The following is a 21077-nucleotide window of genomic DNA, read 5'->3' as shown; positions in this document are numbered from 1 at the left end:
CTTGATAGATTCACTGGTGTGTGTGTGTGTGTGTGTGTGTGTATGTTGTGTTTTAAGCTCTTTTTATCCACGATCACTATTTCTGCTTGTCTTTGGTCATTAGATGATTCAGACTGAATACCACTGCCTAAAGTTGGACACTTAAAGGATAGTCACTAAGGTAAAATACCTTTTGGACAGATCAAATATTTAAAGGTTTGATATCTTAGCTACCTCTCTTTCTATCAGAGTGGATGTGACTAACATTGGGTAATTTATCGAATGCAGTGTTCACAGACTGTGCATGTGCTCAATGTGGGTGTTTTATATGTACAAATAAGCACTTCTGGAAATGGATTACGGATTTGAATCAGGGCTTAAAAAATATTGATGCTTATAAAAATGATAGAATCACATTTGAGAGCTGAGTGGACCAGTTCACCTATTCCATTATTTTCATGTTGCACCTGAGGCCCAGTGAGATCTCTTAGATGTTTCTGATACTGTTTGTTTGCTTTTGATATAGGCAGAAAGCTCAGGGACCACAGCTCATACCAAGAGTGCTTAATATCTGTTGATAAAATGAAAGAAGCAACTCCACAAAGGCTATTAACTACAGTTAATTGTATTTCAGGTTTACTTAATTCACAGAATGCAGAAACATAATTAATTGATTAAAACAGTTGCAAATTCCAAATATTAAATGAATAACAATTTCGTTTGCTGTAAGGTTTCTACCGACTTAGCCAATTGGAACTCATTTCAGATCTCATGAAAAGCATTAGTTTTAACTAATGTCATTTAAAAAAATAAATCTTGATATCAAGCTAAGGTTATCATTTTTCTTCTATTTCCCTGAAATGGATATTAACATTTTACCTCAAAGAGATGGGGTAGAAAGACTGTTTTTGACTTATTTCACTGACTGATATGCTTGGCTCATTTGTGACAACACTTCGTCAGACATTTTTATAATTTATTACTACTACCAAGAATGCAGCGAACATTTCTTAATGCATACTGTGTGCCAAACACAGAGTTAAGTCATAAATGGGTTTCTGACTACTTCTCTTTTTTCTGACTTCTTAACACCAGTTCTGTGAGGTAGGAACTGTTATTTTCTTCCATTTCTCAGATTAATAAAGTGAGACACAGAGAGGTTAAATATTAATAACTTGCCCAGAAATATGGTAAATCAAACATACACATTTATTGCCTTCTTTACACTCAACTAAAATGATAGTAAAGGAATAAAAAATACAGATTCATAAGGGCAAAGAGAGTAGGAGAGAGGCAATCACCATTAATAACATTTTAGAAGCTCAAAAACTGATGGACAATTACTAAGTGAATTAACAGACTGAAGAAATCTCAGGTCAGCTCTTCATTTCCCCTTAGTTCCCAGATTCTTGGTATACATGCTTATACCACCCTCCACTCCCCGCCCCAAAGCAGGAGGCTAGAGGATTCTCTCTAGGGGAAATGACTAGTCCAAGAGAAAATAACTACAGATATGACATTTAAGGATCAGGGGATCTGCCAGTGAAAATGCTGGACTTGCCTCTTTTCAGCCTATAGAGAAGCCCACATTCAATAGTCTCTACCATGCCCTCCAGCTTTCCAATTAGTTTTTTAGTGCTTTAGTTTTAAATAGGAATGAATAGCTAATGAACACCAGACAGTAAAGGAAGCTTCTAACCTAAAGAGAATAAAATAAGCAAACAAAAGAAAGAGGAAACAAAAACAGTGTGGGAATCAGAAGAAAATTTTCTAAAATCTATAATTAATGCCGTGCAGAGTTAAAAAATATATCTACGAAACAAGATCATATAAAGAATCATTATCTATATTCAGAGAACATGCTCTTTTTTGGTGGGGAGGGAGCAGAGAACAAACTCTTGGAAATGAGAACTATGACAACAGAAATTAACCATTCAAAAGAAGGTTTTTAAAAAGTTTAAGAAATCTCTTAGAAAGTAGTGCAGGCAGAGGATAAACAGGAAATAGAGGGGAAAAAAAGATAAGAAAATCAGAAGATCAATTTAGAAGTACCAACACTCAATTAATAAGAATACTGCAAAGGAGAAACAGAGAAAATGGAGGGAAAGAAATTATCAAAGGAAAAAAAAAGCCAGATTAAAAGGGCAAATAGGGTGTTCAGGACAATGTAAGAAAAAAGATCCAAAAGAAGGCATGTAGTCATGAAATGTGAGTCCAATGTGGATGAGGAAAAAGTCTTAAAAGCTTTCAGAGAAAGAAAAAATACTAATCTGAGATAAGTGTGCTCAAACACAGCAACACAGCAAACATATAAACCTTTTATAGCTCTGGAAGGGTTTGGGGCTGTATAATGAGATATATAGAAAACTAACCCAATGGGAAAAATGAGGCAATCATTAACTCTAGGAAAAACAAAAAGATGTGTAAGAAAGGAAACATAATCATGGTATATTATAAGGCTCAACTGAGAATAATCTTATATAATATTGATAATTACGTAAATATTAAAAAGTAGTTGAATCAAAATTATGTGGGAGGAATAGGAGAAAAGAGTGAGTGAAAAGAGGAACAGGAGAGAAACTGTGTGTGTGTTATGGGGATGGCAGTGGGTTAGAAAGCTAAATCTTCATCTTCCTTAATAGGAAGTCAATGGATAATACTTAAAATGGAAAAAAATCCATAAAAAGCAGTCTAAACATGTTATTTAGAAACACAGAGTTAAAGAACAGATTAAACAGTTAAGTTAAAAATTATTGTTATGGGCAGGGCACAGTGGCTCACACCTGTAATCCCAGCACTTTGGGAGGCCAAGGCAGGGGGATCACTTGATGCCGGGAGTTTGAGACCAGCCTGGCCAACATGGTAAAACCTAGTCTCTACGAAAAATACAAAAAAATTAGCCGGGGCATGGTGGCACATGCCTGTAATCCCAGCTACTCGGAAAGCTGAGGCATGAAAATTGCTTGAACTCAGGAGGTGGAGGTTACAGCGGGCTGAGATTGTACCACTGCACTCCAGCCTGGTGGCAGAGCAAGATTATGTCTCAAAAAAAATGTGTGTGTGTGTATGTGTGTATGTGTGTGTGTGTGTATATATATATAAACTTTCAGGAATAATATATATTACATATATAATATATATAACAGGGATAATATATATGTGTGTATATATACACACACATATATACATATATAATGTAATAATATATATATTGTTATGGGGAGTAGACATTAAGGATGGGATAGAGCAGAGGACTATAATTTTCCTATAAGCTTATGGTATTAAAAATTTTTTAAATTATGTACTTTTAAAAATTATGTACATGTATTACTTTGAAAAGGAATTAAATTTAAATTTCAAAAATAACTTCCCCAAAGTCACACAGCCATACAGTGGTGAGGCAACCATCTGAATGTGGGCAACCTAATTCCAGCGCCCATGCTTTCAGCCAGTATACTACCTCTCCTTGTGCTGATAATACACAAAAATAATGGCCCCTATTGAGGATCAGGCATTGGTGGTTAACTGCATAAAGGTGGCATGAACAAGTCTTCTTTATTCTCTAACAATATCAGGTGCCAGTCAAGAGAGAGGCAGACAGCAGGACAATGTAGCAAAGACTGGTTGCTGAAAATGTTATCAGAGGAAACATTAAAGTTTTGTATTTTGAACAGTTTAAAGGGTGAGAAACATTAAAGTTTTGTATTTTGAACAGTTTAAAGGGTTCAAGATAACATTTTGTTTTTAGGGAAGTATTTAAAGGTTCAGTTGGTCAAATATGAACCCAAAAAATAAAGTAAATAAGTAAAAAATAAAGAGGTTCAGGTGATATGATTTGATTGGCTAGAAGAATGCAAAACACTTCATGGAAAGGGTAGAGTCTACAGTGACCTGGCATTTCTGAATTTCTTCTCTAACGCTGCCAGTCAAAGGAGATTTTAGATCCTGCCATTTGACAAGTGAGATAAATTCAATACTGTCTCAATCAAGAACTGTGCTTCCCATCTCTCCACTATTACCTGCTCATTCACAATTTCTGTTGGTGGCCAAGATGCTAGCTGTGGTGTGGGGCTTGTGAGGATGGAGATGACAGCTCCTTTTAGGCAGTACCAAAAAAGCTTTTGTTGCAAGGTGATCCACAAAGATCACTCCCATATCACTGACATAAGCAGAATGATTACCATTTCCACCTGCCATGCACACATCCTCTGGGTGCCCCACAGAGGCTCGCTGCCCTGAAAGTTTTATGTGATGCTGCTGGGAGGTGGGGAGGAAAAGGGCAAAGAAAATGAAGTTAACATGAGGAGTGGATTCAAAGATTCCATCTCTAAGTGTTCACAAGTAAAATCCTTTAAAAGATTTTCAATATTTAGAGAAAAAGAACAATGTCAACTTTTTGAATACATTTATGTCAAATAATAGTATTTGGAATGCCTCTGCCTGGTGCCTAGAAATTTAACCGTAGGAAAATGAAGGCTTCAGTTTAAATGCTTAATTATTGCTTTTTTATAGCCACCATAAGAGTTTTATAAATTAACTTATTTTTGTCCTTTGAAGGGAACATTTAAAAATATCTAGGAGAGAGCCCATCTCAACAGGCTAACATATTGGCATGGATTAAGTGACAAGCGGAGAGAAAAATAAAAAGCAACAGACAAAAAGACACAACATGATACTGGATAGGGCAGGATTTTTTTCACTTAATATATCTTAGAAATCTCTGCATGTCAAGACACATAGGTCTACCATGTTCTTTTAATGGCTACATGGTGTTCTATTTTATGTATGCATCAACTTATTTAACCAATCCCCTACTGACGAATGTTCAAGTTTCTTCCAACAATCTCAGTTATAAACACAGTAGCAATTAAAATCCTTACACATATATTTTTTGCTCACTTTCCTAATTACAGCTTTAGGTTAAATCTACTTGGAGATTTACAAAACTCTAGGGACCCTCTTTCAAGGAAGCAAAAGGTAAAGTTCTCCCCTGCTACGATTAAAAGACTGAAACAAATTCTGACTGCTGAGGCTACTGGTTCCACCAAACTGAACAATGAAGAATCCCTATTTTAGCTAATAAGAGATGCTAATTATTATTTCTTTCAGAGATGGTTCCTGGCTTACTAGGGTTAAGTATGCAAATATAAAAAAGATCTGTAATTATCCTTTAAAAGTACATGCGAGTTCTGTAGATTTGGGCTCACAAAGGTGGAGCACTGGCAGACTGGTGTGGATTTTTGCCACTCAGATAAAGTATGAACAAGCTTTTTTGCCCCTGGACTGAGCTGTAGTTCTTTCTCTGATCTATCTAGGCCTTTTCTGAACTCCCCGCTACTGTATCTAGGCCTTTTCTGAACTCCCCGCTACTGAACTATACAAATAAAAGGAAGCTACAAGGACCCACTGGAGAGAGAGGAAGGAAGAGAAGGCCTGTTTTAAATACAAAAGGTTCTCTGTTTACAAACTTTCAATAAGACAAAACTTTGTGTGCTACCAGTCACTGGTGTTGCACAGTGTCATTCTGGACAGAAGCACAGAGATGAAGAATGCTTAATATCATTCTTCAACAAACTGTTCTGGAAAACAGAATAGATAATAATGTAACCACAGCAGTCTGGTTCAACTTCTATGTAACAAAGTTGTGAGCTGTTTTTCATTTGCCATGGATCCACAGGTTAAAGGTCACATAACCTAAGCATGCCCAGATGAACCAGGTATGCAACCACAGGCAGAACCTAAGTGCCTGGATTGAGGCGAGTGGATGGAATTTAGAAATGGATACCACATGGCAGGATCCAGGATCCAATCAGATCGAGCTCTGGCATCACCGCATGGCAGGATCCAGTCAGATCATGCCTCTCATATCAATTCGTTGCAAAATCCAATCAGATTATGCCTCATTACCCTATGCTTATAAAACCTGACCCAGCCCTTCGCTCGGAGACACTGCTTTGGGAACTATCTCCAGTGTTCTCCTTACTTGTTACAGGTAATAAAACCCCCTTGCTAAATACTCCTTGGCTGTGGTCATTGGGGTGGTACCTGTCAAGTGACCAAACCCACTCGTGTGGGTAACAACAACAAGAAGATAGTTTATGAGCCCGGTGTAACCTTGTACTCAAATCAGATGAGGATTTTATAAAAAGGAAAATTATATGCCATTTTTCACTTATGAACATAGATATAAAAATACTAACTACAGTATTTATAAACTGAATCCAATATTAAAAAGCATACCATATCAAGCACATGAGTAAATGGGGTTTATGTCATAAATAAAAGGGTAATTTAATATTACAAAATATATTAATATGACTTGTCCCATTAGTAGATAAGGAACAAAAAGCATATGAGTGTCTTAATAAATACAGAAAGAACATTTGATATAATTCAATATTCATTACAAAACTTAAACATGATAAAGTGTTTCCATCAATTCTTTTTTTTTTTTTTTTTTTTTTTTTTAATACAGACAGGGTCTTACCCTGTTGCCTACCCTGGAGTGCAATGATGTGATCATAGCTCACTGCAGCTTCAAACTCCTGGGCTCAAGTGATCCTTTTGCCTCAGCCTCCTGTGTATCTGGGACTATAGGCATGTGCCACCATGTCCAGCTAATTTTTAAATTTTTTTGTACAGATGGGGTCTCACTATGTTGCCCAGGCTGGCCTTGAACTCCCGGGCTCAAGTGATCCTCTCATCTCAGCCTCCTGAGTAGCTGAGACTACAGGCCTGGGACTACAGGTGTGCACCACCACACCCATTACAGAGTGTTATACCATGTTCATGGATAAAAATGACTTACATGTTTAAAGATGTCAGTTGTTCCTGAAGTAAATATAAATTCAATGTATATCCAATAAATATAAAGCAGATTTTTTGTTTCTGGAACTAAAATTCTTATGAAAGAGTGATGTTAAAATTCACATGAAAACGTGAAGGGACAAGAACAGACAAGGAAAATTTGAAGAACTCTATGGGAACAGGGCTTCCCTACTAGATACCAGGACAGATTAAAGTTACAATGGTTAAGACAACAGGATATTAGAGAAGCCCATGGAATAGGAGAGAGTGCAGAACAAACCTATGCAATTTGATTACATAAAAACTAAACAACAACAAAAACAACTTCCATTTAACAAGACAGAGCAAATAGTGTCTTTGGGAAAAGACTTTGTGAACCTATCTTATTTAAAAATAAAGTTGTTTCTAAACTAATAACATTAAGGTCAAGCTACTCAATAGTAGAAATGATTATACAAAAGTAGTGGCTTTTGGTGGTTGAAATACAGATGCTGGCATCAGGCTTATCGGGTGTGTGTCCTGGTTCTGTTACCTAATTGTTGTGTAACTCTGATGAGCAAGTTATTCTGCTTCAGTTTCCCTGTTTGTCAAATGGAGACAAATACTGTGGCATTGTGGGGATTAAATCAATTAACAACTGTAAAGTGCCCTGGTATAACGATGATGCATTTGTTATTAGGGTTCAAGTGTCATTAAGGATTGTTACTGTTATCACTGCATCACTACTGCTACCTTATGTTTACATAACACTTTACAAATTTTCAACCATTTTTCATCTCTGCCATCTCATTCTACCATCAAAGCACCTACATGGATAGATAAGGAAGGTTCCAGCTTACAGTTACCTTGAGCCTGGTTTTTCAACTATAAAATGAGAGGATAATCGCCAAGGCTCCTTTTGGCTCTAAAAACTCATTTCTATTTTACAAGAAAGAAATTTGAGGCAAAGAGATATTAACTGACTTGCCTTAGGTCATAGACAAGTTACTAGCAGTTAGGATTAAAACCTAGGTCTCCCAGATTAATTTGCATTTCAAAGATAGAATAATAATAATTTCCCCAGACTCTCCCTGTATCTAAATTTCTTCTTGGAATTGTAAGCAGATACTTAGGAAGGTAATTCACTTGGGGACCATTTACAATATTACAGATACATTCCAATGACTAGAAGCACCTAACTCATTACTAGGGAGAGAGGGAGTGGAAAGATATATCTTTTGTGAACAACATTAACATGGGTGATGGTAATACCAGTAATAATAAAGGAGAAAGAATTACCTGGGCAAGCAGACCTGGTTGGATCTGAAGAGGCTGAGCTCCTGGAGCTTGAGTGACGATGGGAACTGCATTTTCCATTCGCACCGAGTAGCCAGCGTGCTTAGAGGGAGAGGCCTGCAAGCCTGTTCCAGACAGTGTGAGGGAGAGAAGGGTTAGCTGAGAGGCTGTGAACTGCTGGATGAAGAAAACCTTCCTAGCCAGCTACGTCATCTTTCAGCTTCCCTTTGCACTGGTCACCGACAATAACCAGGTATTGCCTGGTCCTTGGGAAGTCTCCCCTTAGCTTCTAACGAATTAAAAAACAAAACTCCTCCTGACATCTTGAATGTTTTCAAAGGCTAGAAGGTCAAATTAAGGAGGCTGTGAGGCCAAAAGTAGGACAGTTATGCTGACAGATTACAACAGGAAAACAAGGACTTCTGACCATCAAGATGTACTTGTGTATGTCAAAATAAAGGGTGTTGGGGAGACGTATGAACCCATTTGGAATTGCATTGACTATAACCACACAGTTTACACCATGAGGCTTGCAAAAATAAATTCTTAAGCTTTCTGGGTACATTGTAACAAAGTGCACAGTCTAGCTTCTTAGAGTCTGCAGAAGAGAAGTGCTGGGGTCATGGCCAAAGAATCGTTTTGAGGAGGGGTTCCAGGGAAGTACTTTTCAGACTGATTGATATTCTTCATGGGAGCTGGGACTACATTGGCTGTCAGAGATTGGCAGTTTTCTATAGATAACCCACACAGAGGATATTTCATGCAAGGAAAAGCAAGAGCTGACATCAGCATAACAATGAAAGCACAAACAATGTACTTATTTACAGACAGCTGGCCAGGGACACAGTCCCTGGCAGGTGTGAGAGTCACAATGAATTGACTTGGTGCTGAGGCATAAGCCCTATTGTTTGTAGGTTGGCCACAGTAGGAGAGGAGCCCTCAAGTTCAGTGATAACAGCGCTCTCACTGGAAGAAATGAGGAGGGCCTTTCTCCATGAAAATGAGCGTGACAGAAAACTGCAGGTGCCGAAGCCCCAGAGGCCATTCTGTAAGGAGCACGTGAGAGGCTGTGGCTGCTTGACCTTACCTTGGAAGCCGGGGGGACACACGATGAGAGCTTGCTGGAACGGGTCAGGCCGGGCACAAATCTGGGCTGTTCCTGTCTGCAGGGGCATGCTCCGCTGGGCCACTGCAGCCATGGATGCCGCTGAGGGCTGGTAGAGTGTAGATGGGTAGTTTAGTATGGAGACTTCGGGATTGGCTAAGGAAACAGTGGCACTGGTAGAGGAGGGAGCCTAAAGGAGTGATGGGGATTAAACAAAAATAAACAAAAATAAAAAATGAGGGAGGTGGTATGTTGGGAGACACGAATCTAAATCAAATAAATGAACTCAAAGAAGAACAAACCAACAAAAACTAAGAGCAAAAAGGCAGAAGCAGAGAGGAGTGGAAACACAGCTGAAAGTCACAGGGAAAAGCAGGTCCCTGAAGGCACGAGAGACAGTCACCTTGGTGTTCACATTCAGACCTCCTCCTGACATTTGTGGGGCCCGGACAAGAGGACACATGGATGTCTGCTACCATATGTCTAAATGCTGAAAAGCCTAAAAATAAAGCTAGAAACCTGTTTAATAAAATGTTCTGCCTTTTCATTTTGACAAAAACACCTTCTCAATCACCCGGAAGACCAGGCGTGAGTTGAGGACTCTGGGATTCCTTGGGTTCTGTGCTGGCGCATGGTGACGGGGAGCGCGCTGGACCTTGCCCTCCTTCTCTCTGCCGAGCCCCATTCCATCCCACAACACGATGGGCTTTGAGTGCCTGGACCTGCCAGCCTGCACGTTCAAGCTCTGCTCACACTCCCCTCGGGCCTGGTGGGTGCAGTCCACATGTGGGAGGACAAATCCAGGGGGAGGCTCTTGCAGGCCCTAAAGAACTATGCTCTCAGGTACCCAGAGCTTGGCACAGAAGCACATGCAACAGGCGGAGAGCAGGGCCGAGGACGGGCTCAGGTCTACGGGCAGTACTGTTTATAGATGTCCTTAGATGGCTGCAAAGCAGGTTACTGCTAAGAGAAGTGCAGGAGACATATGCAGAGAGGGAGAGGGACATGCTGAGCCTGGGCTTTGTGTCTGAATCCCATGCATTCATGCTGGTATGCAGTGATGAAGCCTGGCAGACAGAAAAGATGCTGGTGAGTTCAGATAACTGAAATGGAGGTGGCTTTGACAAACACAAGCCACTGACATTATGTCCTCTCGCCTTTCTCCTTCAGAAACAGACATCACTTGAGACTGAACTTGCATGCAAAATGAGGCTGTCGAAGGAAAACAAATTCTAACTTTGGAATTCTCCCGTTTCCCCCATCTTAGCCTTCATACTGATCCTTTAGCAAAGTAAGTGCAGGTTACCAGTGGTTTCACGTTCAGCACTGTCTACAAGAGGTTTTGCCTCTAGAAGTTGCAAGGACCAGGGAATATGGAGGCAGAAACCATGAAGATATCTTGGACACAAATAGACTTTCAAGTAGGGTGTGTATGTGTGTCACATTTGATAAAAAGGACAAAGTCTTATTTTACATATGTTTTCTATACTTAGAAAGATTTTGTGCTAAATTTCATTGCAAAGCAAATTGATTTGTTTGAAAATAATCATGAAATTGAGTGGCACAGATGTCTGATTTTAAGCCACTTTTTTTTTTTTTTGAGACGGAGTCTTGCTCTGTAGCCCAGGCTGGAGTGCAGTGGCGCGATCTCGGCTCACTGCAAGCTCCGCCTCCCGGGTTCACGCCATTCTCCTGCCTCAGCCTCCCGAGTAGCTGGGACTACAGGCACCCGCCACCGCGCCCAGCAAATTTTTTGTATTTTTAGTAGAGACGGGGTTTCACCATGGTCTTGATCTCCTGACCTCGTGATCCACCCGCCTCGGCCTCCCAAAGTGCTAGGATTATAGGTGTGAGTCACCGCGCCCGGCCAAAGCCACATGTTTTAAAGTGGGTGTGCTTTTGCAGCATTGCATAGTCTGCTTGGGACATGTGTGCACATATGTGCACATCAGTGTCTGTGTTTTGTCAGATGACATGACTTGTATTTCCTGTTTTCTCCATATCACGATCTCTTCCGGAGGCTTCTTCCCCCTCAACCCTCCACATTCCCCGTGGTCTGCTCATATCTAGATTCCCCCAGCCCTTAGCCCCTGTGGGTGTCCCTGTTGGGGGTCCAGGGACCTGTATCCTCTAGGTTCCCAAACTTGTGCTCGGTGGTTCTACCTTCTTGCCAGCCACTGCTCCTGCTGCTTCCTTCCTGATGTCCCTGGAACCCACTGACTCTTCAGTTGCGACTTCCTGGCGCCTGGGACCTGTAAGGCCCTGACTAGAAATGTTCTGGTCTCTACTTCCCTTCCGGCCTTCTTGAGCACAGAGGCTAGATCATGCTTTCCAAAAGACACCTTTGTGCATGTCAGCACCCCTGCTCCAAAGTCCCAATTACGGCTTGATGAACATGGTATGCGCCTTGGTCTGGCATGCCCTGTTTTCCCTGGTTTGGCCAACCTTACCTTCTAGACTTATTTCCCTCTGCCCCTCACTCTTCTGACACCAAGATTAGTTTACTTATTGTTTTCCAAGCATACTGTGAGCACAGGCCTTTCCCCTCAGACAAGTTCTCTGACCCACAGCATTCTCTCCAAGCCTCTGTGCTTTAAGGCCTAGCCTGGGTCCCATATGCCCCATTGTGAAAGCCTTTCGGACACCATTAATGGAAATAAATTGCTCCTTCCTTGGCTATCACACAGTACAATATAGCCTTCTAGCCCAGCTCCTGTCACAATCTGCCTTACAGTACAGTTGGTCTTTCCAGCCTAAAGTCTCCTGGGAGGGAGGGGCTGTGTCTTAGTGGTGTTTTCCCCCAGCCTGCAGTGGGCTCTCCTTCCTTTCGATTCTGTAACACATAATCTGTTCGTCTACCTGGCCCCTAGTGCATGCTATTCTACATTTTGATTAATGAAGCTTACAGGTCTGGCTATGGATAGCTTTAGGGCTGGGCAGGGTTTGTTTTCAGACTCCCAACAGCTCCTTCACCCTAAGGAGAGTTTCAAGAATGCTTTTTCTTTTTGCTTCAGCCTGTCTCACCATGGAGACCATAAGCTCCTTGAGCGGCTGAATCTTCCCATTCTTTGTAGACTCAAGGACAAATGGCACAGTCTCCAGTGTGACCATCAGACATGCATAAGGTTTTCCCCCAGTTTCTAATCCTGCTTAAGGACCAGTTGAAGAAGCCCATGTGAGGGCAACAAAAAGTTTTCTACTTCTGTATATCTTCCTGTAGCTCTCAGAAAGGTAACTAGCCTATCATTGCCAGAGAGGAGCACACAGAGAACTGGGAAGAGCTCTTGCAGCTGACAAATAGTAATAACAAGAAAAAGCAAGTTAAAAAAAATTAGAGACCGGGGTCTTGCTATGTTGCCCTGGCTGGACTTGAACTCCTGACTCAAGTGGTCCTCCCACTTCAGCCTTCCAAATAGCTAGGATTACAGGTGTGCACCACTGTGCCTGGTGAAAAAGCAAGTTTACTGATGACACAGGTTTTCCAAAAATGAAAGAAGTGATTCCTGGAAGCAGTTTTAGTAGATGTTCCAAATGGTTCCAGAAAGAAGGGGTTTGAGCTTGGTCTATAAACCCAAATTCAAATTCTTGGTAGAAGACTAGGTCCAAATAATAGAATTCCACGGAAATATTAGAGAAGTGGCTGACACACATGATAAACAAGGAATAGCTGAGAGAAGACTTATTATTCAATATGTTACCAACTGGGTAACCTGAAAGTTTTAGAAAGCAGAGGAAGTCAGCTGCCCTGAGACATAAGGGGTTATGAATTATTGACCCAGCTTCCTTGAGAAATAAAGGATTGTAGATTCATGATCATTTGGGAAATGGTTCTTTGGTTAGTCTACTGGATATATGTTAAAGGCAGCAAGAAATTCTTTAAGTAGTTTAACGTCCTTCAACTTCTAACAGAAAACTATGCATATATTTTATTGCTTCTAAATATCTAAATGGGCAAACAGCTCCAAGGAGCTCATGTAGAAAGCAAGCTACTAGAACCAGCAATGAACAAAAGAAGTCTTTTTGGATTTAAAGAGCAGACATCATCTAGGAAAGGCATTTGGGGACCTTCATAAGACTTACTTGAGGCTTACTTATGCTGCTGTGTATGTATATTTTAAGAGTCCAGACTCTGAAGTCAGATAGCTGGTGTAAAGCCCAAGATCATCTCTCATGAACAAGGAAGGGCCTTGGGTAAGAGAATTAATCACTCTGTGCCTCAGTTTCCTCCTCTAAAATGGAAATGATAATAATAAAACCTATCTCACAACGTTGCTGGGAGGATTAAGAGTTATGGTGCGCTTAGTAGAGCCTGGCACATAATAAATGTTAGCTATTAGTAATGATGTTATTTATTAACAACATTATCAGTGGAGGGAAAGCATGCCTTAGAACTTAAGGCTAGGTGTGTCCTGAGTAATTTTTTTTTCTGATGTATTCAAAAGTAGGGAGTAGAATGCAATGCAGGAGAATGGAAATCCTGTTCTTGGACCCTTTGCTTTTGTGGGATGTCATTTTCCCTTACCCACAACTCTGGCCCAACCATTACACTAAGTTACCAGCTGCTTCTACTTTACCCCAGTCCCAAGCCAGATCTGGATGGTCTCAGTGCTGTGGAGAAAAGGGGTGTTCTTATTTGACAACTGCCTTTTGATGAGAAACCCTTTTAGTTTTGCAGAGCCTTTGTGACACTCTTTGGAGTGGATTGCCGGCTGTCATATGACCAGCAAGATGGCGGTGGCCCCCCCGTCTGGTCAGGGACCACAGTTCTCCAGCCCAGCAGAAAGATATCCATGGGAAGGACAGCCTGCTGGGGAGACTCCACCTGACATGACGCCTGCATTAGAGGGGTGCTCCTTCCTCCTATTTCTCAGACGCCTTTGATACCTGATGGGGCAGATGGCAGATGGGGACAGGTAGTTTGGGGTTAGGGAGTTAAGATCAGGTGTCTCATGAGGGCTGGTGGGAAAAACAAATATCTTCAAGGAGGTAATGAAAAAAACCATGCTGATTTTTGTCAAGAAGCTCACAGGTCTGGCTATGGATGCTTTAGCCTTAGGGCTTGGCAAGGTTTGTTTTCGGACCCCCAACAGCTCTTTCACCCTAAGGAGAGCTTCAAGAATGCAAACGGCCCCCAGGGGGCAGCAGATTCCAGGTGGCCTCTCCTAGAATTTGGGCAAAGGGAGATGGCAGGCTGGGAAGAAAAGCTAGGCCTGAGCAGGGCAATGTGCCACAAGGATGGCCTAGGGAAAAAGGGTGAGAAGGGAAGGGGCTGAAATGCAGGTGGCACTGACTCTTCAGTGACAGGAGGGACCTTTTAAAAAGAATGGACATAAGGTATTCACATTTCAGGTACACACACATCCACACAGAAGTCTTGTCATTCCAGATTGACATTAAGACCAAAAATCTGGGGACCCTTCTTTGGGGGAACTAGGAAGATTGAAACATGGGAGTAGGAGTTACAGTTTCTTAGACACTAGAGGCAGTCTCAGCTCGGACTTGGAGATTATCCATTCAACAAATATTGCCTGGGTGTCATCCAGGTTTCAAGCAGCATGTTAGCTGCTCGTTCTGCCAATTTCCTGGAAATCTGTGGGAAGAAAACCTTAGCTTCCTGATCCCATTTAGTTCCAGCTGCTGGATTCTGGTGACAGGCTGATGAACTGATTTTCTCCATGACTCGGAGAAAGGACAGGTTTTATCTGTCCCAAAAGGAGATCAGGCAGATCCAGCCATGTGTGGATGAGGGGAAGGGCCTGAACTGGGTGATTCCCTGAGTCCTTCCCAGTTCTAGAATTTTTTTTTTTTTTTTTAGATTAAATCCATGTTTCCATGATCTTTTTCTCTGTTTTCTGAGACGGGGTCTCACTCTGTCCCCTAGGCTGCAATGCAATGACATAATCATAGTTCACTGCAGCCCTGAAGTCCTGGGCTCAAGTCAATTATCCTACCTCTGCCTCCTGAGTAGCTGAGACTATAGGCATGCACCACCACACCTAGCTACTTTTTGTATTTTTTGTAGAGACGGGGTCTCACTGTGTTGCCCAGGCTAGTCTTGAACTTCCTGGCTTTAAGTGATCCTCCTACCCTGACTCCCAAAGTGCTGGGATTATAGGCATGAGCCACTGTGCCTGGCCAGTTTTGGAATTCTTTATGAGGCAGATATCAGGCATAAAAAGATCATAGCACCCCCTTCCCCCTATTCTCACATCAGGTCAGAGGAAAGCAGTAAGGGGAACCCTCTCAGAGAGAATGCCCCTCACCAGTCCTTTCTGGGACCTGTCAATGGGGCCCGTAGTCAACACAAAATGTGCCTGGGTCCCTCAAAGGAAATAACCTTGGCTGCAAATACTTGGTTCAGTTGTTGAATATGACAGCAGGAATTTGGTCTCCTGACTAGGTATGATGGAAAATACAACTTCTGAGGCTCACACCGTGCAGCCCCGCCTCTTTCCCCTCTGCTCCCCACTTACCTGGTTGTGGACAGTGGTCAGCTGGTTGTTAAAGGTCATGGTCAGGTTGGTGGACGTGCTGGGGGCCACGTGCGTGATGAAAGGGGTTTTGCTCTGGTTCACTGTGTCATACATATTCACCCGACGCTTGCAGATCTCCATGTTCTGGAAACATGATTTGACGCTGTTCATGCAAAAGGCAGAGGCATATAGAGACATTGGGGAGGGGAAGAGGGTAACATGGGATGAAGGGGAGAAAACAGAGAAAGAAAAGGAGAGAAGGGTTAATTCAGGAAACAGGACAAGCAGGGAGACTAAACTTTAGGTCTAAGTTTCTTGGATTGCTTGTGCAAAGTCTGTGCATTTGCAACAGGCACGGTTATTTAGATGAATTTCCTCCAATGCCCTGCTACCCTTTCTCCATGTAGGTTCTACATATCACAACAAAACTGTCTGCTCACACTGCATGCTCACTCACATCCACCTGCAGCGTCACTGCTCATTCTCAACTCTCAGCCTGCTTTCTGGCCCATAAACCAAGGCATAAGCTCTCTGAATGGGAACATTAAGTAGTCACTTACAACCCGTTATAACCCGCCTCCACCTTTCCCAAACACAACCCTTGTGCTCACCTTCTTCAGCTACCCTGGGTCACCAGCACCACCTAGGGGACGGCCAAAGAACTCTCCAACCCAGTATGGTGACCCTATTGCCATGCTTTCTCCCACAGGAGTTGTGCAGGTAGATAATGGAAACAGTAATAATACTAACAATTAATAATAGTGGTTAACATTTATTAGTGTCCTAATAATAATACTCTGCAACTTCTCACTCCGTCCAGCGACATCAATAAGACAGAGACATGATTCTCGTCCCTACTTTACGAGTAAGGCTGAAGCTTAGGGAGGTAGGGAGTTTCCTGAGGATAGGTAATCACTGGCTACTTTCGCATATACACATACGCACTGTTTCACCAACTTCAGCCTTCATTTTCTTGTCTAAGTCTTGTCCAGTTACATGAAATATAAATTTTCTCCTTTTCTTCCCCCATTGCATCTGTGTATCAAAACAAAACCCCAACTACAAAAGTAAAGTATAAAAGTGGTGCTGAAACCAGCATCAAGGAAAAGGAAAGCCACAAGTGGCCTCAATCACCCAAATTCTTGAAAATTGACCAAAAAGTGTCCTTCAGAATTTATACAGCGCTTCTCATTCATTTCTTGTAGTTAAACTTACTTTTCCTCAAATGCTAATATTCAAGATAATAAAATCCCTTTTAGTCTGTGTGGGGTAGCTCTTGCCTTAATCCCAGCACTTTGGGAGGTCAAGGTTGGAGAAGTTCAAGGGCTCAAAACCAGCTTGGACAACATAGGGAGACCCCATTCTCTATTAAAAAAACCATAAAAATTAGCTGGGTGTGGTGGCACATGCTCATGATCCCAGCTACTTAGAAGGCTGAGGTTGGAGAATCACTTGAGCCTGCAAGGTCGAGGCTACAGTGAGCCATGATTATGCCACTATATTCCAGTCTGGGTGACAGGGCAAGACCCTGTCTCAAAAAAAGAAAAAGAAAAAGAAAAAAATCCCATTTAATTTTCAATTCAAAATGTCTATTTTACTTATAAAAAATGTAATAACTGAATATAAAAGTAAAATAAAAGTTTTCTACTATTTTAGGATTACAAACATGTATTACTTCAGCACTCTGTGAGTATGCTCTCTTTGGGGCTAAGCAGGTGTCTGTGGGCTATTCCCAAACATCCTTGCTGTGAAAAATGCATTCCAAGTTTCAAACAACTGACTGAGACGCGACTTAGAGAGTCCTACTTCTTTCTAAGATTCTGACCACTTACACTGCCCGCGTCATGCACACGACATAACCATTTACCAACTGATGATGCTGGAGAGAAAAGAAAACATATTGCACGATATCCCATAGCTAAAAATACTCCTAATAATGCTGTTACTGACAGTGTGTTTTCAGCTCCTACTATGCACCAAGGTCTTGCGCGTGGAGGCTGTAGCATAAAACCAATGTATTTTGTATTCTTTTTGGAATGGGTTTAAAGCATTTGATGGTTTCGTGACAATTCAACACAAAATTTTCATACTCCTTCAGAATTTTCTAACTGAAATATTTCAAGTTTTGGGTTTTACGAAAGGGCAAGTGCTTTCACTTTAGGTTTATAAGAAAATTGGTTTTAAAAAAATTGTGCACTGGAATCCTGGTATGGAGAAAGGAGTGGGGTCTCTTTCACCTAGTAATCCAGTAGCTGTGGCTCAGCTCCCAGGGTGGGGGCGCTACAGCAGCATGGGCCTGGAGGTTTATCCTTGCCCTGGAGTTCTTCAAGGTCTTCCCAGCAAGTTCTAGAGAACTTTAGGGACCAGGCCTACTTTCAGGCAAGCCTAGGTGTGTTCAGAGACCCACCTTTCCTTCTTAGGCTCATTTCTGAGTTCTAACTTGCCAGTGCCCCTCTTGGGTCCCAGACAAAGTTCTGAATTGGTTGCTGATGCTCACCGACTCCATGTGACCAAGCCGTGAAACACTCTACTGATGCTTCCTTACAGAACCCAGAGGTGGATGGACTCTGAGGTCATCAAAGCCCCAGGCTTTATGGCGGTGGCTATCTGACTGTTTTGGTGCAGACGACTAACAGGACCTCTGTAGAGGGTACCCCCACCCTCAGTCTCCTATCCATAGCTGTTTCTCAGTCATCCCATTTTACCCCTGATATCAAAAGACAGAACTCATGGGAGCCCTATCCAGTAAATTGCCAAGTTTGCCTTTCTTGGGGTACAGACGGACAGCTCTGTGGCTGACCCCTAGGGCACTTGGAAACAGGACAAATCCAGGCCAGGTGCAGTGGCTCACGCCTGTAATCGCAGCACTCCGGGGAGCCGAGGCGGGTGGATTACCTGAGGTCAGGAGCTCAAGACCAGCTTGGCCAACATGGTGAAACCCTGTCTCTATTAAAAATACAAAAATTAGTCGGGCGTGGTAGTGTGTGCCTCTCGTCCCAGCTACTTGGGAGGCTGAGGCAGGAGAATCACTTGAACCTGTGAGGTGGAGGCTGCAGTGACTCAGTGAGCAGAGATCGTACTGCTGCACTCCAGCCTGTGCAACAGAGTGAGACTTGACCTCAAAAAAAAAAAAAAAAAAAAAAAAAAGAAACAGGACAAATCCCCTAACAAAAGTAGGGGAGGGATGGGTCCAGATTCCTTCTCTGTATGGGAGTTTAGCTGTTTCAAGCATCCTTTTACATTAAAGAGGCACTATCTGGTTCTTGCAATGCCATTTGACTTGCATCGGTGAGTAAGACACAAAACTGAAATGGAGGCAGCACTATCCGTGGTGGTGCCACCCACTCACTTCCTATAGCCCAGGAAGGGGCGGGTCCAGCCTTGAGACCCAGCCCTCTCTGACTCTGGAAACAGCCCGCCATGACACGCACAATTCTCACATCTCTAGGCTCTTCTCACAGGATTCCCTTCCCCTGCTGATCCTTACAGAATCTGTTCTTCTCGAGGACACCCCTTTTCCTTGCAGATGTAGGATGTGTTTATTTATTCTTTCACATCCCAAGTACCTCAGGGTTGAGAGGCTGAAGTGAGACCCTCCATTAGCTTCCCATCCACCAATGGCTTCCTTTTTTTTTTTTTTTTTGACGGAGTCTCGCTCTGTCTCCCAGGCTGGAGTGCAGTGGCGCTATCTCAGCTCACTGTAACCTCCGCCTCCTGGGTTCAAACGATTCTTGTGCTTCACCCTCCGAAGTAGTTGTAATTACAGGTGCTCCCCACCACGCCTGGCTAATTTTTGTATTTTTAGTAGAGACGGGGTTTTACCATGTTGTCCAGGCTGGTCTCAAGTTCCTGACCTCAGGTGATCCGCCCTCCTTGGCTTGCCAAAGTGCTGGGATTACAGGCGTGAGCCACTGCGCCCGGCCATGACTTCCTTTCCTCTCCCCTTCGTTCACTGAGGCCTTTGCCACTGGCTGGATCTTCCACTCCAAGCCATTCCCTGCCTCGCCAGGAAGGCTTCAGAAGTCACAGGTTCCTTGTCAAACACGCTAGCTTCCTGCTTGCTTCTCATATCCAGTGACTCTTGTCCTCAACCCAGTACAGCAACTCATTCCCTAGACCGTCACACCTGAAATTGCTCCACCTCCAGAAACTGTTAAGTTCAAGCATCCTGTTTCCCAGCCACATTCTTCCTCCATCTGGCTCATTCCACTATGACTATGATAACCCTTCTCTGCATTGACTAGAACACCGCGTTTACTTGGATCCCCTCCCATCTTCACTTCCTTTCCCTTTGGGCAAAGCCTCCAATAGCCATCATTCTGGATTATAGTTACTGTCTGGCTAGCCTCATCAGCTTCCTTGTCAATCTGTCTTCTTCTCTTATCAGCCTGGCAAAACTTCCACCTGGACAAACCCAGATCAGGAGACTGATCTGTCTTCTCTATGCCTTCACCTGGGGAGATCAGTTACACTATAAACGATTCATGTCCAACCTCACGGCTCAACAATTCCACCGTATTTCTCTGGTCAGTTTGCTCTGCCACCTTCTGCTCCAGCTACTTAAATGTTCTACCCTTCTTAAACCACCCTCCACCTTGTTCTCAACAGATAACCTCATTGCCTACTTCTGAGAAGCAGAAGCTGTCTGACAGGACTCCCTCAACTTTTCTCCACTAGACCAGCACATACGCTGCGTCCACACGCCCCTCCTCCATCCATCCTTCCAGTGACACTAACCCATCCCTGTGCTCTGAACCCTGTCTAAAAAACAATCCCCCTGACCCCTCCCCAGTCACCCCTCTATTTCTTCTTTTGCATAGCCTCACTTCATGAAAGGTTGCTATTTCTTCACCTCTCATTTGGTCTTTCAACCTGCTAAACTGGTTTCTGCTTTTACCACTCCACTGAATGGCTGCCACTGCGTTACTGACAACTTGCGAATTGTTAAACCCAATGGACTTTTTTTTGCCAGACTCATTTCACTTGTGTGGCAGCAGACAGATCTTTGCTCAGCACAGATCTAACCAGCTATTCCCTTGCTTAAGAATCATTTAATGAGTTCCCATTGCTTTTTGGATCAAGATTAAAAACCTTAACATGTACGGCCTGCCCTGGCTGACTGGGTGCCTCACTGTCTCACCTACTGCCTTCTGGGATGGGTGCATGGTCCTGCCCATGGGGGAGTGTCCTGTCCACACAGGCAATGCCCTGCCTGCTCATGCCCATCCTCTTCCTTATCCTTCACAGGCCACTTCCTGGGAGTCTTCCTGGTCTGCCCCAAAATGATGCTCCCCTGTGGTATGCTCTCATCACACCTGATACTTGTCCTGGGAGCAGCCTGCTGATTTGGGCATCACTTGTTTTATACCATTGTCTCCTGTGGATTGCAAGCTCCAGTGGGCAGGGCCGTCTGCTCTGCTCACCACTGTACCCCAGCA

At 42.9% G+C, this 21077-nt stretch overlaps 1 protein-coding gene across 1 annotated transcript in view; it reads right to left on the bottom strand.

The window, feature by feature from the left end:
* Positions 1 to 21077, bottom strand: part of HIPK2 (homeodomain interacting protein kinase 2) — a 159459-nt gene that overhangs the window by 44053 nt on the left and 94329 nt on the right. Inside the window, exons 6-8 of the mRNA XM_011995461.1 lie at positions 15640 to 15802; positions 9149 to 9275; positions 8065 to 8186 (exon numbers count right to left, since the gene is read on the bottom strand). Of these exons, the coding sequence (XP_011850851.1) occupies positions 8065 to 8186; positions 9149 to 9275; positions 15640 to 15802 (412 nt within the window). The remainder of the gene's footprint in view (positions 1 to 8064; positions 8187 to 9148; positions 9276 to 15639; positions 15803 to 21077) is intronic.

The sequence above is a fragment of the Mandrillus leucophaeus genome, unplaced genomic scaffold (genome assembly GCF_000951045.1).
Source record: "Mandrillus leucophaeus isolate KB7577 unplaced genomic scaffold, Mleu.le_1.0 Scaffold49, whole genome shotgun sequence".
NCBI lineage: Eukaryota > Metazoa > Chordata > Mammalia > Primates > Cercopithecidae > Mandrillus > Mandrillus leucophaeus.
Note: the sequence above shows the minus strand (reverse complement) of the source record. Positions and strands in the feature narration are given on the sequence as shown.